The following is an 18,659-nucleotide window of genomic DNA, read 5'->3' on the forward strand; positions in this document are numbered from 1 at the left end:
AAGAAGATCACTGAATACTTTTAAGGGGTGCTATGAGCACCCCACGTGGCAGTTGACTCCTTGCAAAGCCACGTGGCAGGTGCCGGGTTAACATGCATTGTGACAATCCAACCAACCAGAAAAGGAGTCCATTTAAAATTATTGTATCCTTGTCCATCGATAATGCAGTTATGTAATTTATTTTATATTTAATGATATAAATTAAAATAATTTATTTTTTTGTTTATTTGGGGCTATTCAATGTCCACTCCAATCCAGCCAACCAGAAATGACCACTGTCCATCGATAATGCAGTTATGTAATTTATTTTTATATTTAATGATACAAATTAAAATAATTTATTTTTGTTTGGGGGGCTACTCAATGTCCATTCCAACCACCCAGAAAAGGAGTTCATTTAAAATTGTTGTTTAGTAATCTAACTGCTGACTAGATTGACCAGTGGTTAATTGCTGAAATATTTTTAGACCGGATACTGTCTAGACTGCCAGGTGTTCACTGCCAGATGTTCCACCACATTTTGCACACAATAATATCATATATTCCCCCACCCTATTTTTATAGACCGGATGTTGTCTAGACTGCTAGATGTTCCACCACCACATTTTGGACAGAGGATATATCACTACTGTAGTATAGGGTTCCAGAATCCTGGAATGGGTATCATAAAGCAATGGAAGATGTACAATAAGCCAATTGAATGCCAAAAAAAGAAGAGGTAAAGGTTATCAGATGAGAAATAAACAAATTACGATCCTCGGCCATTCAGAAGGTACCGCACTAACAGCAGGAAATGGTTACGAATTACAACGATTGGTTCATAAGTTCAACATAATGGCAAAGAAACTAAACATGGTCATATTAAATTGGAAAAGACTGCAAGACTTGTACACACTTCTAAATAGGTCAAAACGGCAAACAGGTGTATGTTCTCAAAAAACTTTTGATAGTGTGTAAAAATTTTTTATTATCAGCTAAGTACTTTCAACACATAACGTGCCATCATCAGAGCTTCCTAAAAGGACATTTAAGATAAGATTTTTTTATATAAAAAATGAGTGAAAAACTTACGTCCTGTTATAAAACCTTCATAAAAGAGCAATTGCTAAACGACACAATAAAAAACATGGATACTGGGCAAAAGCCACAGATATCGGGTATAACAACCCCTTAAAATGAATAAATCACATCTAAATTCTTTTTTAAATTAATCTTCTTCAAGTGACCGGCCCGTTGGGAACGTTGGATATTAACATGGCAATTCTGATCTTGCTTGCGGCACTTCTGAATAGTTCGACCGATGTGAGCCCGAACCACTTCCGCAGATTTTGGAGCCACGAGTGTGTCAATATGTGGCCTAGATATTCAAGTTTTCTTTTTAATTGTGCTCACAATTTCTTTCTCTTTTCCGATTCTGTGGATTACCTCTATGTTGGTGACATGTTCGGTCCAGGATATACAAAGAATGAGTCGGCATAATAATTTTGTACACTCACATTTCAAATACTTCTAGTTTCTTCGTGAGCGTCTCTGTAAGCGTCCAGGCCTCCACACCATACCTATACATAGTAAGATAGGAAAATGTACCATTTAACTAGACGTCTTTTTAGGAGGAGAGACAAATCCTTGCTTATGAGGAGCTTTTTCATATTGTTAAATGAGACTCTAGCTCGGTCTATTCTCGCCTTAGTTTCTGTGGCCTGTTCCCATTTTGTATTTACGCTGGTGCCAAGGTATACATAAGATTCTACATGATCAATTAGTATGATGTTTATCCGTAACTGTCGAGCAGGTTGTTGCTTTTTGCTTATCCGCATCAATTTTGTCTTCTTGAAGTTGAGGCTCCGACCTTATTCCTCACTAACTGAATTAACCCTTCTCATTTCCCGTTATAATTTATCTATGCTACTGGCAAGGATTTTCTTCATTTTAGCCCAGAAAACAAAAACAATAGTCATCAGCAACAACCAACCAGATATAAAACAGAAATTGACGAAACTAGCATTTGAACAGATTATGGAAATCAATTATTTAGGTATCACTATCTAGTTATGGCGATGTAGAAGCAGAGGTAAACCCATTAGGATGGAAACTAACACAATAATGACATATATGGCAGAAACGAAATATGATACAACCACAATTTCTGAAACACAATTTTAAAGGTTGAAAAATAAGTGACGAAATCAGAACAGCATGCAAGGTGGACAGAAAACAGGGTAGGCAATATAGCAAGAGACAAATCGTCGTTGGGTAGAAGAAATACGGGCCGACCACGTAAAGGATGGAGTGAGGATATAACACGAAGATCTCTTAAATAATGTCTTTATCCTCTTAAATGTTAATAAATTCCTAAATATCTATGGACAGGCCAATGTTGCATATCGAAAAAGAAATGAATCGATTGGGAAGGCGCGAAAAGATGAGACGTTACAAAGGAAGTTAAAATAGACATGCGTAACCGAAATTTTCAAGTAATACCATTCAACAAAATGATTAAGAGATATAATTAAGAATATTATGAGGAAAACGATATTACGATAGGTTCTGAAACCCGACTGATGGAAATAGCTCTAGATGGATACCATGAAAGAAGTAAGCAGAGGCCGATTTCTAAAACATGGTATATAATATAATATAGGATATAATAATTGCTAAAATTTCTTTCTTACCGGTTTTTTGAGGTCCTGCTCAGAAATAGACCCAGCAGAAGCAGTTCTCACGTGCATTCTCCTATACGCACAAGTAAAATTCCAGTCTATTGGCCTACCTTGATTGTAGGTTTGAAGCTGGAGCAGTTCTATTAAACCGCACAGTCTTACAGCAATTACTTTGGCACCTACTATCTTGAGATGATTTATACCAGATTCGACACCATCTTCAAAGATACACTATAACATACAGAATCATTTCAAATATTTAGTTCTAAAGTATTGATTTTTATAAATTAAAATGAACATTTTCTAAATATGCAAGACTGTTTAGTCTTAACTCCAGAAACCTACCTTTAAGTCTCCAGAAGATGCTTCCCAAAATTCAAGTCTACCATCTGCACAACCAATAACGATCAAGTTGTCCAAATAGTCCATACACCATATAGGTGATAACTTACATTTAAGTCCAGAAAAGTTACTACTCTCCCCACTTTCGCATGGAGTATTGGATTTACTATCACCTCCAGAACTAGATCTAAAACATGAAATAAAATTTATTTTTTATTTATCGTATTACATACAATAAGAACATATAATTAAAAGCAATATAAAACGTTACATGGAGTATTGCAAACGAACATCTAATGTATTAATATAATATAAAACATTTTCGGTCGCATTCATGAACTCATCAAAAATTCCAGAGAACCGCCTTCGGGGGCATTTTTCAACAAGGTGACGGACGGTTTGTCGTTGCGTACCACAGTCACACTCAGCAGTAAGGACTTTTCCCGATCTATGCAAACTGTCAGCACATCTACCGCTGCTTGTTCTTATTCTCTTTAGTGTTGTCATGACATAACTAGCAACACATACAACAGGAATTTTAAAAAATTTCTATAATATAGATATTATCTTATATTCTAACAAATGTCTTAACTTGCAAGTGAACTTGAATTGACTGACAATACATATAAGGAAAAAGTAATCACAATAGAACTTTGGAATATACGGCAGATCAACTGGATCTAACTTCTGCGTACTCAACTCTTGAATACTCGGGGGGTTCCATACTTAGCTGAGGGGAAACATGCTTGCCAATCAGAGCAAATCGTGACAGACTGGGACTAACTTAACATTAACTTCGGATTTACACTTGGATTGACCGTGGAATTGACTGGATCATACTTGGATCCCATTTGGACTGATTTAGGATTACGTAGGACCAAACAAAAGATAAAAATATAAAGACATACGAAAGGTATCAAAAATATCCTACCATTTGACAGGGGTCTCCGAAAAACACACTAGTCGAACTTCACTTCACCTTGTACAGTGGAAAAATGAAATTAGATCGAGAAGATATTATTTTTATTGAGCAGTATTAATTGTGGGTGGTCCGAGCAGTCTTTGGGAATAATTTCAAACGGGATGTGACGGAACTGAAATTTACTCAACTAACAGCATATTTTTCGGCACTTTCATTGACGGATAATTTGTAAACAAAACCCACCGACATTTTAGCCAAAACAGCGTCATAGGGCAGTCAATGAGGATATTTGGCTCCGAATTCCATCCTACTACATCGATTTACTTGATATTTTCACAGTAAGTAGGTAATACCTCAATAAACAAAGTCTACCCTATATACTATTGCGCTTTTATCTTGGGGGCTGTTCCCACCCCTTCTCGGGGGGTGGAAATAACCACAAAAGTAGCTAAAGAACCTAATTCTACAAATTATGTTATTAAAAATAGGTAAAAATAGGTTTTGCTTAAAAATAGGTAACCGCTTCCGTGGTTATTTTGACCAAAAAATGTTCCACCCCCGAGAAGGGGTGGGAACCACCTCCAAGATAAAAGCGCACATCGGCATAGGGTAGACTTTGAATTAGGAGATAAGTAGAGGCTATTCCCAAAATTTCATTAAAACCCATGCAGTAGGATAGAATTCGGAGGTAATATCCTGTTTTTGCTCTTATTGACTGGCATATCAGCGTGGTAGGTAGTTCTAACGGGGAATTATATTACAGCACCCAAGCAGTAGACTTTTAAAAATTTCAATTAGAGTTAGAATTGGGAGAAAAATAGGCGCAGCAAACTGGGCAACGGTTGTCAGTGAATAGGAGTGACTGGCGTAATAGACTTGGGAAGGTCGAGGCTCTTTCATAGAGCTGTAGCACCATTGATGATAATGAATTAGAGTTAAATCATATCTAATGGTTGTTTTATTAGGAAGGTATTAGCGACCTAAAATGAAATAAAACAATGAGATAAAAAGACGTATCGAAATTGCCAGGGCCACCTTCATAAAGATGAGAAAATCCTTCTGCAAAAGAGATATAAGCATCCCTTTACGATTAAGAATGCTAAGAGGCTATTATACGGTGTAGAAGCCTGGACTCTCAAAGAGATCAACATAGAAAATATTGAAAGTTTTGAGATGTGGTGCTACCGTCGAATGCTGAAGATAAGTTGGGTTGAAAGAGTCACAAACTTTGAAGTAATACAAAGGATATGAAAAGACTCAGAAATTTTGTTAACGATAAAACGAAAAACACTCGAATATTTGGGTCACCTGATTAGAGGATATAAATACGCATTACTCTTCAAAAAATAATGCAAGGAAAAATATAAGGAAAACGGAATCCAGGTCGTAGAAGAATGTCATTGGTGCGGAATTTGGAAGAGTGGTTTGGCTGCACCACTAATGAACTCTTTGGGTCAGATGTAAACAAGGTCAGGATAGCCTTGATGATTTCAATCTCCGATAAGAGTGGCACAAGAAGAAGAAGTGGCCTAAAGTTTTCTCGTGGGAAAATATTTATAGGAATTAAAATGTATGTACAGGGTGAAATAAAATTACACGTTACAACTTACCTACTATATGTTACATTACTTTTAGTTCTAACTTCCCCGTCGTCACCATTATTTAAACTTCTACGTTTCGCAATGTTTTCCATGCTGTGTCTTTTAGCGGTTTCCCCTTTCAAAGATTCATATCTATTTCTTAACCTTGTACCGAAATTATGGTTATAATAGAAATGTCGATACGATTTATTAAAATTGTACTTGGAATCAGTATACTCTGTTGGATCCCAATGGTCATCAGTAGTATTAGAGAAATCCGTATTTATACGATTGAGGAGTTTGGGAAAGGAATCTTCTCGTGAGGGAGGCGAACCGGATTCGTAGTCTGAGAGAGTTTCATCTAGTTCAGAAGCCAGATCTGATGACCTAGCGTCAGTGAAAAGTGATTTTCTATCGATCTGACTTATTACTTCTGTCGTGTTGTTGTCGAAAACTTTGATTTGTCCTCCTAAAAAATAAAGCAAAAATTGTATCATTCTGTCGTGCTTAGCGAAAACGCCGTATCTGCAAAAATCTGAAAAAATTAGATTTCCAGCACTTTTTTTGTCCATTTTCATGACACACTTTAAAAAAAATGTTTTTTATTCTTCTTTTTCATCGTTATATTGTATTTATTATACAGTAGACTCCCTCTATAACGAGAACTGAAATGGCAGACTAATTACCTCGTTATACGCGGATCTCGTTATATCAGACAATAATAATATTGTGCTATATATAGTTGTGCTATATATACGATATAGTTGTCTAAAATATTAACTTTCTATTGTGATGCCATTCGGAGCAATATAAGATGCTAAATATTGTTTCCTCGACAATAAGGCTTCGCCATCATAAATTATAAATTTTTTTTACAATATTCAGTATCGGCCAATATATAAACAGAACAGGAAGAAGTTTATTATAGGTAGGCGGTGGATTTTTATTAAAGCACTACCCTCGATAACCGCACAGATGTTGGGAATTTATGTATACAGATACCTACTAGTTGGGGTATTTACTTATAGCCATGAATTGGGATACACAGCATCTCAATAAACATCATATTACAAATAAACCTTTTAATAATTAAATGCCCGTGGTAATGTTTGTTTAATAAATACGAGTAACCTAGTTTTGCATGCTAGTATTTGATACAAGGTCGAGTTGCAATAATATTCAGTGGGTGTTTATTAACAGTCTAGTTTAAAAACAGTAAATAAACAATAACCGACTTTAATTATATTTTTACGAGAACAGATAAATCAATTAGCAGTTGAGATTCGACGGGGTAACATCGATTTCAAGTAAATAATATACCACCAGTTATTTTCTGTGATATATTTAACGTGTAAATAAATGTCTTAACAACGAACTATATTTACTACATCAACCCTCATAGTCGGGGTAACCACCCCTCAGTATCCAGGGTGGCTCAGAAGGCGGGAGCCACCATAGCCATTACAGTGCTAAAAATAGATAAAGAATAATACAGATACATATTTTACGATTTCATTTTTCCTCGGTATATCCAAATATGCCTCGTTATAGAGGTGTTCAGTTCAATAGGAATTTCATGGGACATCTAGTGTACCTCGTTATAAGCGAAACCTCGTAATAACCGTGTTCGTTATAGAACGAGTCTACTGTATTATAAAATAAGAAAATGCTTAGCGCAAACGCAGTATTGCATTCTTCCTAAGGAGGAAGAAGTTAATTTATGTAGTATACTTAGAAAGAACGCAGTAACATGAGTTTTTAGAGTAAATAATATATATTTTGCCAATCTTATGTATAAATATGAATTCTATAATATTTATTATGTATACAAAGCAGAAAACAAAAAAAAATTCTAAATAGTTTTCAACTGCTAGACATTTAAACAAAAACCGATTTTACTCAAATGTGATCTCTCTGCAGATACGGCGTTTTTCCTAAGGACGGCAGCATTGAGGTACTATAGTCCAGGGGTCACCAATTATGTTCCATGAGGGTCCGTTTCGAAAACCTATGACACTTCCGGGGTCCGGATTTAATGCTACCTGTCTCTGGTTGTTATGATTCAGTTCCTTTGCGGATTCTTATTAAAAAATACCCCCTATAAATAAATCAGAAGGGGGCCGGGCAAAATTTTTGGGCAGAAATTGTTTGACAACAATTTTTTTTAACAAATTCTAAACATCACTTTTTTGCCCCCGGAAAATATGTTTTTAGCATTTTTGCATCAACTTAAACAAAAAAGATCTTGTGTCACTTTTCTCAAAAGTTGATAAATTTATAATTTTAAGCTATTTAAAATCTGAAAAATGCGAAAATGAAAATAAGTAATTTTGACGCTTGAAAACTCATGTGTAAATTATTTACTAATTACAGTTATTTCTAATTGTTAATTATGGGCGTCCACTCGACCCTTAAGCTGCCGCGACGGCGTGTGGCGTGTCGCATATATGGTGCGTATCGCACTTTATGATTGGCGTATTTAATTAGCACATTGGCAATAATTAATTGATAAAAAAACTATGATAATATTTAATATATTATAAAATTTTAATAAATGTCAAATGCTTGTTGGGAATTTTTCGCATAAGTACGTATAATATGTATAAATGCTACAAGACTCATCAAAAAGTGCGACAATTAACAATAATTGAAAAAACAACGGTCTATATTGGAATAAGACCCGATTACGCGTTAGAATCTTGAAATTTAATGTATAAGCTTCAATTTAGGCACTTGTCAACCTGAACAATAATAATTTACACATGAGTTTTCAGTCTTGAAAATGCGTATGCATATTTTGGCATTTTTCAGATTTTAAATCGCTTATAAGTCAAAAACTATCAACTTTTGAGGAAAATGATAAGAAATCTTCTGTGTTTAAAATCAACTAAAAAGCTAAAAATACATTTTTCGGGGCAAAAAGGTAATCTTGAATTTGTTTAAAAAAATTGTTTCCTGTGTAAAAAATGTACAACCTGTCCGTTTGGAAGTTTGGAACGAGTTTAGTGCAACTGATTCTCATTCGGGAGTTGAGATATTCGTCTGTTAGCTGAGATCTGTATCGATTTTTAATAAAGTTCATTCTTGAAAAAGCGGCTTTGCATTTATGAGCCAAACATAGTACACAATTTCATAGCCAAACATTTTCAAAATAGCAAAACACTATAATATTCTGAATTTAATCGCGGTCCGCACAAAACTAACCTACGGGCCGGATGCGGACCGCGGACCGCTAATTGGTGACCCCTGCTATAGTCTACTAATAGTCGTACTAATACTTAGTACTTAATGTAATACTTAATGATAGTAATTTAATAACTCTAAAGTGAAATCTTTTCAGTCGTCATATATGGAAACTTTTCTCCTGTAGTATTTCTGATTTGTTTAGTGTATTAAATATTCGAAATGTTCCCTAATGAGACATTGATAGACATATCTTCCAGTATATGTCCAGATTTAGGCATTGGTTGTCTGCTAGTTGGAAACCAGTTTCATTAGATAAGATCGGGTCTACAATATTTGAATATTTCTAATTTTTGTTCTTATTACGCCGTATATTTCCAAATGTTGGCGATTCCAATGGCAATTGCAGTTTTGGCAACTGCAGTACGAAAGAGTTCTGCAGATGAACGACCAAATTGCCTCCTCAGGTCCTTAACCATTAACGACTCGGGTTGTTGAAAAGTTGTAAAAAAATGGAGGAAAAGAAGAGTGGTCTTTGACAACTACCTTTAAGACAGGCTTGTTCGAGATAAAATCAAATGAGTTTAGATACATCAAACTTCGCAATTCGATAAACATATTTTTCACTCATCGCTGTGCACTTAGATATACTTTTTTCCAAAAAAATTATGGAGAAACTGCTTGCTGAATTATTGATTAAACCTTCTGGAGAATTCGAAAACTTTATACGTATGTCACCGAGCGATTTCAATTAAATATTTGTTACGAAAAATATCTCTATTAGTAGCAAAACGAGAAACTACTTTCAGAAAACAGGGAATAGTTAAGATTGCATCAACTTTTTAGTATAAAAAATTACACCTTTTTTAACCTAAGCACAATATTTGCCGACGGGAAATGAATGATCGGCGATCGCGTGGGCATGTCAACGCAACTATTACTTATTACTCATTTTTTTTTTGTTTTTTTTTGGCACAGGATTTTGCCATTCAGCCAGTCACGACTTTTTAAGTTCTTCCTAAAGCAAAGAAAAGAAAGTAATTATCACAATACCTATTTGATTATCAGTAAGGAATACACATGGTTACTCGCTTCTCGTCTAGGGACCCATCAAGACATTAAATTAATACACAAACTAGACTGGGTCAGGGAAAGAAGGTTTTAAACAAATGGGGTAAAACAAAGGTTACTAGTTTAACTGTGCTCACAAGTTAAGCGCGTGATACACACGCAAACTTTAAGTACGCGGGTTTAAAGATCGCGGACTTACTCGGCTCGCCGTCGGTGATACACGGCAGACATAAAGTACGCGGTTTTAAAGATCGCGGTCGCCGTCGGTTGCAAAAAATTTAGAAACTGTCCTCGTGGTTAAATTTTTTATTTTTTGTGTACCTAATTTTGCTGAAATCTTATGTTTTTTAGTAGAGTTTGATTATTTTGATCAGGTTTTGTTAAATAGAAGAATAATTTGATTTTTTATAAGTGTGGTACGATTGAATTATTTCTAGGCAATTTGCTTAATTAGTGAAAATATAAGTGTAACTTTAAACGCAATAACATGATGGCTCGAGGCTCGCGGCTCGTGGGAGTGATACACGTACGGGTTACGAGTAAGATTTCAAACTTGTTGGATCGACGGCGTACTTACTCGGCGGACTTAAAGTACGCGTACTTGCGGTGATACACGCGCGAAAAAGGTCGCGAGCCATAAGTTCGCGTACTTACTCGCGTGTGTATCACCCATTTTAAGGTTACTTTTTGAAATAAAAAATAGTCATATACGGTTTTATTATTTAATGACAAAAGGTAACAAATGTTATAGGGAGGAAGGATTTTATGTTTGATTAAATTTTTTATTGTCATCAGTTTATTGTATATATTTTGTACATTCAAAGAAAATATGGTTTAAATCTGCTTCTTTTTGACAATCTTCGCATAAATTGGAACTTAAAATTCTAAGTTTTGCCAGATGGGCTAGATAACACGCGTGTCCAGATCTCATTCTGATAATAGATGTAATGTATCTACGTGGGACAGAGTAATTTTTAAACCAAAATTCACTCGGGATTGTGGGTTGTATCAGTGCATATTGTGAGTGGGAGTGTTGACTATATTCATAATATTCTTGTTTCCATTGCTTGTTTAGATCATTCTGGATTTTTATAAATACATCTGGAATGCAGAGCTTATAATCTGTTTCCACACTAGAATCAATGGCTTTCTTAGCTAATATATCTAAATATTGAAGCTGATTGCAGTATTTACATGGTATCTTGGTTTAATTACCGTAATAGTTTGCAAAAAAGCATCAAAGTCTTTAAAGTTTGAGCTATTATATGTATGTGAGTTGGTGTAATCGCAATATGAGAGATTTCTAAAAGCCTCACAAAGTGGAGGAGAGTTCTTGTGGATCCAATATTTATTTATTAAATCTGCATTATTAAGTTTGCTAATATTGGAGTAGAGAGAGGGGTTTCTATGACAAATATTAATCAGAAATTTTTGACTAAGATATTCTCTTCTATATCTCAATGGAAATTCAAGAGCTTCAACATATAACGAATTGGTTGGAGTTGACTTCATAGTACCCAGGCAAATACGTAATATTGTATTTTGAAACACGTCTATTTTTCCCAAGATATACGTAGCTGCTGAACCATACAAAACACATCCATAATCGATGATTGATCTTATGTACGATCGATAAAAAAGCAATGCCGTTTCTACATCGGCTCCCCACCAAGTTTTAGAAATTGCTTTAACGAAATTTAATCCCTTGTTGCATCTGTTTAACATGAATTCGATGTGTAGCTTCCAAGTTAATTTACGGTCACGAATCATCCCTAAATATTTAATTGAGACACAGAAATTATACTCACGGCTCCTTACTGTTATTTTGTCTATTTTTGGGAGATTATGTCTAGTGAAAATACATATACTGGATTTGCTCGGTGCTATTTCAAATCTATTTTCTTTGAACCAGCTATTAGAGGAGTCGTTCATTTTTCCTAAAATTTGTATGCACTTTTCGTATGACTTGGAAGATGAGTATATCAGAAAATCATCAGCATATTGTATTATATTAAAGCTGTTATTTACCATTGAAATATTGTGCAAGTCAGCTGTATATAGATTAAATAATAGAGGGCTTAAAACTGACCCCTGTGGAAGTCCTAGGTTATTATATCGGGGACCTATTAGTTTATTATTATTAGATCTCAGATAAATTTTTCTGCAAGTGTAAAAGTTGAGTATGGTTTTCGCTAATGCAGCTGGTATGTGAAAATTTCTAATCATTCTTTTCATTAGGATGTCAAGACAAACACTATTATATGCACCTTCTATATCTAAACATATTGTAGGTAGATATGTATTATTGGTAAATGTATCCTGAATGTCTGTTACTAATGTAGCAATAGCGTCTATAGAACCACATCCTTTTTTGTATCCAAATTGAAATTCTGGAAGTAAGTTATTCCTATCTAACCACCATTCTAGTCTATGTTTGATCATTCGTTCTAATGTTTTTAGTAAACAAGACATAAGGGAAATGGGTCTGTACGAATCTGCTAAGTTGAAATTTTTACCTGGTTTGAGAATAGGAATAATAATTACTTCTTTAAATTCATGAATAACTGAATTATTGATAATTATGTCGTTAAACATATCTAATAAAAAGAGTTTAGCAATTTTAGGAAGAAATTGAATCATAGGATATTTAATATTGTCTAATCCTGGGCTTGTGTTGCATCTGTTTTTGAGTGCATATTCTAACTCAGCATTTTTAAATGGTTCTAGTAAAAATTCCTTTTCATTATTTTTTGTAGTATGTATTATAATTTCTCGTGGTTTAACAGATGGTGGTGCTATCTGGTCAAAAAATTCTTCCTGTAATGTAATGTCAAAGCATTTTGTATTTGATATTGGTTTTCTGTTTATTTTCCTGGCTTGATTCCATAAGTATGATGATGGAGTATTTTTGTTTAGGGTGGAGACAAAATTTTTCCAACTTTGTTTGGCGATTGTTTTCAGTTTTTTCTTACTGTTTGCTATGGTCTCTTGGCATTTCAAATAGTTCTCAAAATTCGAATTGTGTTTATAATTTGAAAGTGATTCTTGTCTCTCACTGATGATTTTGTCACAATCTTTATTCCACTAGGGGGGAGGGGTTCGAATTTTGTTTTTAAAAGGTTTATACCGTGGAATTGAAATTTCTGCTGCCTGGTTGATCCCACCTATTAAGAAATTGTATTTTTCTGATATATTTTCCATTTGGTATTGCTTATCAAAAAATTGTTCTACAGAAGATGTATATAAATACCAATTGGCCTTTTTTACGTTCCACTTGCTTGCAGGATTAATCTCTTCATTTTTATTCTGGCAATTTATTTCCATGTTGATGCTAAAATGGTTTGAACCTAAAGTGTCAGGATATACGGACCAGTTTATTTTACTAGTTAGTTCAGGCGAAACAAAAGTTATATCAATGGCTGAAGTATTTTGGTCAGGTCGGGTAAAAATAGTTGGTTGACCATTATTTATTACTATATAATCCAAGTCATCTGCAACTGTTATAAGTTGTTTTCCAACTGCGTCATTAAAAGTCGATCCCCAGATTGCATGATTAGCGTTGAAGTATCCACCTATAATTGCTGGTTTACTGACTTCCGCGAAAACAGTTGTCCAATCATCTACTGTGCTCTTACTTTTAGGTGATCTGTATATAGACAATATGCTTAATTCACTTTTTTCATATTTAATCTTTGTACCACAAACTTGAATATCCTTATTAAAATTACAATTTAAGTTTAATTCACTAAAAGAAATTGAATTATGAATTAATATTCCCACACCGCCAAAACCATCTTCGCGATCATTTCTGATAAGATTGTAACCATTAAATCGATACTGCAAATTTCTTTTAAACCATGTTTCACTTAAGAGGAGAACGTCTATTTTTTCTTTGTTTAAATAATTCATTAAGCTACCTTTATTGGCAACCGCAGATCTAGCATTCCATTGACTTATTTTAAAAGTATTTTTAATAGACATTAAAATTTACTATTATCTATTTTATACAATACTTGTTCTAAACCTGAAATTATTGTTTTATCGTCTATTGTTTTTATGTCTTCCAATGTACGAATGTTACTTAAAAGTTTGATTATAAAAGATGACACACATTTAGCTAATTCATTTTTGTTGTCAGTTTTTCCATAGTTTGGTTTGTATGGGTTAGGAGGTAAGGGTTGTGAGGGTCCAAATGTGAATGGAAAATGTGGTTGATGTGCTGGTGATTGCATAGGAGGGGTATTGGCTTTTCTTTTCTTTGCTGTAGGAAGGTATTCACTACTAGAATTAGTTTGACGGTGTGTTGAAAATTGGGTTTGTTTCATACTTATATTAGGCCGATTTAAAGAAACATTATTCTTATTTACAGGGAGTGTGGGAAATTCTTTATCATAACTTGAAAGAACAGAAAAAGGATTGTGACTGATTTGGCCGGAGAATGAATTTTCGCAATATAATTTTGCTTCTAAAAAGGTGGTTTTTTGCTCTATCATACTGGTCTTGTTTTTCTTCTGCTTTTCATAAAAAGGGCAGTTTTTAGATATTGTTACATGGTTACTATTTTTACAGTGAATGCAAAACATACTTTTCTCACATTTAAGATCTGGATTTTTTATTTCACCACACTGTATACAGGATTCCTGTGAACTTTTACACTGCTTAGAAACGTGCCCTAAGAAACGTGCCTTAAGAACTGGAAGAAGCTATAAACAATATTAAACTTGGAAAAGCGGCAGGAGAGGACCAAATAGATCCAGAAATGATAAAATGGATGGGTGAAAAAGGAGAGGACTGGCTATTACAGATATGCAAGGAAGCATGGAGTACAGAGAAAATCCCAGATGACTGGAAGAAGAACATAGTTCTACCAATATACAAAAAAGGACAACATAATGAATGCGAGAATTATAGAGCAATATGCTTGTCATCGGTCGCCTTCAAGGTATACACGAGAATTATAGAGAAGCGTCTAAGATCAGTGATAGAGAAAAAATTGGAAGACGAACAGGCTGCATTCAGATCAAACCGTCAAACAAACGATAACGTCTACATCATAAGAAATATAATAGAGAGACAATGCCTTAAAGGGAATGAACTATTTCTCATGTTCGTCGATCTGAAGGCGGCATTTGATACAATAAACAGAGAAATATTGTGGAAAATATTGGAGAGCTATAATATACCAAAAAAAATGATAAAAGTCATAAAATTTATATATATGTAAGTAGAAGGCCAAGTACAAATAAATGGAGAAAGATCAGGCACTTTTAAATGGGATAAGGGAATTAAACAAGGAGATGGACTAAGCCCTCTCTTGTTTATAATAGTCATGGATACTTTAATCAAAAATACCAAAGATCAAACAAGAAACCTTCAATATATAGTAGGATATAAAAACTTAAATGCAATAAAGATCAACTCCCTTCTATACGCTGATGATATAGTTTTAATCACAGACACAGTAGAGAAAATGCAGAAACTAATAGATATTTGGCAAAAAGAGATTCTTAAATTAAAAATGGAAATGAACCTCAACAAAACAAAACTTATGATAATAAATGAAGATGAGAAAAGAGAAAGGAATACTAATATAATAGTAAAGGAAAAAGTAATAGAACATGTATCTACTTTTGAATATTTGGGAAATATAATAACAGATGATGGGAAAACGGACTTGCAATAAGTAATAAACTGAAGAAGGCAACTAGCGTGTACTACTCTTTAAATAATACAATTTTTGGAAAGTCAGAAATAAGCAACAAAACTAAACTCAGAGTATATAACAGCATAGTAAATCCGATAATGACATATGGGGCGGAAACATGGATTGTCCAAAAGAAACATGAATCAATGATAAACGCGACCGAGATGAAATACATGAGAAGAATAGCCGGAGTTACGAAGTTTGACAGATTCAGAAATGAAGATATAAGAAGAGAGCTGGAACAAGAACCGATAATTAGGAAGATCGAAAACAAACAATTAAGCTGGTTTGGACACATACAACGAATGGAGCAAAATAGACTTACAAAGAAGGTACATGAAGCCAAAATGGGAAACAAAAGAAAAAAGGGAAGGCCGAGGAAGACATGGATGGACCAGATCCAAGATATAGGTGAAAGGAGACACATCAGTATGAGGGATATGAAGAACCTGGCCACCAATAGAAGCAATTGGAAGAAGTGGATAAAAGGCGGAACCCGACAACCCACTAAGGATTATGAGAAAGAAGAAGAAGAAACGTGTCCAAATTTCAGGCACCGGTAACATTGTACAACCCTACCAACAAAATGCTCAACAGGAAAATAAACACGATTGAAAGCAACGAAACTGGGTAGAATATTTCCCTCAAAAGTAATGACTACAGTTTTCTTATCTACATATTCTATTATACTTTCTTTTTGAATCCTACGTTTTGTTCTATATATATTTAAAACTTTTGACGTACATTCAATATTCTCTAAAAGATAATTAACATCAAACGTCGTATCCACGTCTCTTACCAACCCTTTCACTTCTAACAAGGGATTTGGTATATAAGCTAGTAAATTATGTTCTTTTAGAGACTTATTATTTACTACGTTGTTAGCATCTAAACGAGAATTTAATAAGACTTTTATCCTGTTCTTCTCAATACTGCGTATTTGCTGTATGTGAGTAAATTTTAACTTTTTAAATAGTAACTCCCCTAAAACCATGGGGTGAAATCTTGATAAATTACTTAAATCACCAATTCTTTCAATAAATACCCAGATATTATTCAAATTGTACTTATCTGACTGCAAATTAAAATGCTTTATCTCCTTTTCCTTGGACTGCAAATCATCTTTTTCCTGGGTTGTTTTACCACTAGTTTCCAATACACTATTTCCACTAGACACGTCCATATCAATTTCCTTCGTCAAAGAGGACGTCTTTAGATTTTTATCCCCCATTACGGGGTCTATTTATTTAAAAACACACAATTTATGTATTTATTTTTAAATGATCACCAAAACACAAATAAAAAACTAGAACTAATTAACAAGCTATTAAACCAAATACGATTACTAGACACGTCCGTATCGCTTAAAAGTATGCGGTAGAATGTTATTACTCATTAACTTATTATTTATTACTCGACGATTCCCTTTGAAGCGTCTCCAAAAGAACCGCAAAATCACGGATCGTCTACAGTCATGGGCGCTCATAGACAATCATGGGCAACTATAGCCGAGTATGCCCTCTACACAATCGTGCCCGCGCTTGATCGTCTGTAATCGCCGATTATGTAGAGGAGCCATTTGGTTCACATGAACGTATGTCCACCTGCTTTAGTTCTGATTTGCAAATGCATATCTACGTATAACGTTCAACCCCCGATATGTCTGTACACGAAAATAAAGAAAATAAAACAAAATGTAGTTACGTTTGTGATCCCTAAGCCCCCGAGGTGCAAAGCGCCAGGGACCAACCGCCCATGGTGGAAGGTCTCGAACGAGTAATGAAAGTCGCCTTGAGTGACAGTAGGACCAGCAATGTGCATGTCAGCAGGATGCCTTACTGATGGAATGATAAATTGAGATACTCAGGAGAGAGTGCATGACCCTACGCCGACAAATGACAAGTGCGAAGAGTAGAAGACAGGAAGAAGTAGCGAGAAAGAAAGAGAGAGTATAAAGCTCGAAAGAATAATCTGAATAGGACGATCCGAGTCCAGAGGAAAAGGCACTGGAAGGATCTGTGTAGCAAGTTGGATGAGCACCTCTAGTGGGACGGATATAAAATCGTAATGAAGCGGCATGTCCGTACGACATGCCGCTGGACGAGAAGCTCAAGGTTCCAAGGTTGTCAGACAGTTATTCCCGCCCGGAACTTGGCATGGCGTGCGGAGTGTCATGCATGCGGAGCGAGCTGTACCCTTCTCTCCGGAGGAACTGGCTTCGGCGGCAGAGTCTCTTAAGTTCCGGTCTAGACGGAATACCGCCGGAGGCGCAGGCGGTCAAATTTCAAACGATTGGAGCCTGCGTGGCTTTTGGGTCATTTAATGCCTTGCTTGAGGCACAGGCGTTTCCCGACCCTTGAAAAATCTCTAGACCCTTACTCCTACCGAAAGGTGCCGGAAAGTATCGACCTGTTTGCCTTCTTTCGAGCAGAAGCAAACTGTATGAGAGGATGCTCCTTGAGAGAATAGAAAGGGGCGATAGAGAGATCTGGATAATTGTCCACAAGGCAGTATTAATTTTGCAAGGGTAAAAAGAATACGGTATATGCGGGGATGTGGGTGCTTCAGCTGCTACCCAACCAACTCGTCTGTCCTTTATTAGGGAACAAAAAAAATAGTTCGATTGAACCTAACTTACCATAGTAAAAACGTGCACATTAAAAAGTTACAGATCTTTGAAGCTACAAAATGAAAATAGTTTTTTTCAGATATATCGATTAGAGATTTTTTATTGAAAAAGGAAACATATTCTTATGGCAGGAACATCTTAAAAAATATCAGTGAAATTTGTGCATCCCATAAAAATTTTAGGGAGTTTTGTTCCCTTAAACCCCCCAAATATTTCTGTACGTTCCAACTAAATTATTATTGTGGTACAATTAGTTAAACACAATGTTTTTAAAACTTTCTTGTTTCTTAGTACTTTTTCGATAAGCCAGTTTTATCGAGATATTTTGAACATTTGTAAAATCCGCGACATATTTTTGTAAATAAAAATTGAAGAAAAAGATCTTTTGTGTAAGAGGTATATTTATTTAAAAACCCCAATAAAGGGCCACATTAAAAACAGAACGTTTTCGCTCTAAAGAGACCATCATCAGTGTTCTAAGCAAGCTCTACATGCTAAGCCACCAAAAATACATGAGTTAAAACCCTTAAAATGCCGACTAAAAGGCTTACATTGGCGTGTTATACAG

At 35.0% G+C, this 18,659-nt stretch overlaps 1 protein-coding gene across 8 annotated transcripts in view; it reads right to left on the reverse strand.

The window, feature by feature from the left end:
- LOC114344348 (sterol regulatory element-binding protein cleavage-activating protein) overlaps positions 1-18,659 on the reverse strand; it is an 860,805-nt gene that overhangs the window by 117,575 nt on the left and 724,571 nt on the right. For all 8 annotated transcript variants that reach the window (XM_050657867.1, XM_050657868.1, XM_050657873.1 and 5 more), the window contains 3 exons: positions 5,535-5,973; positions 3,006-3,189; positions 2,673-2,891 (listed from right to left, as the gene is read on the reverse strand). In XM_050657867.1, the coding sequence (XP_050513824.1) occupies positions 2,673-2,891; positions 3,006-3,189; positions 5,535-5,973 (842 nt within the window). The remainder of the gene's footprint in view (positions 1-2,672; positions 2,892-3,005; positions 3,190-5,534; positions 5,974-18,659) is intronic.

This window comes from Diabrotica virgifera, chromosome 8, assembly GCF_917563875.1.
Source record: "Diabrotica virgifera virgifera chromosome 8, PGI_DIABVI_V3a".
Taxonomy (NCBI): Eukaryota; Metazoa; Arthropoda; class Insecta; order Coleoptera; family Chrysomelidae; genus Diabrotica; species Diabrotica virgifera.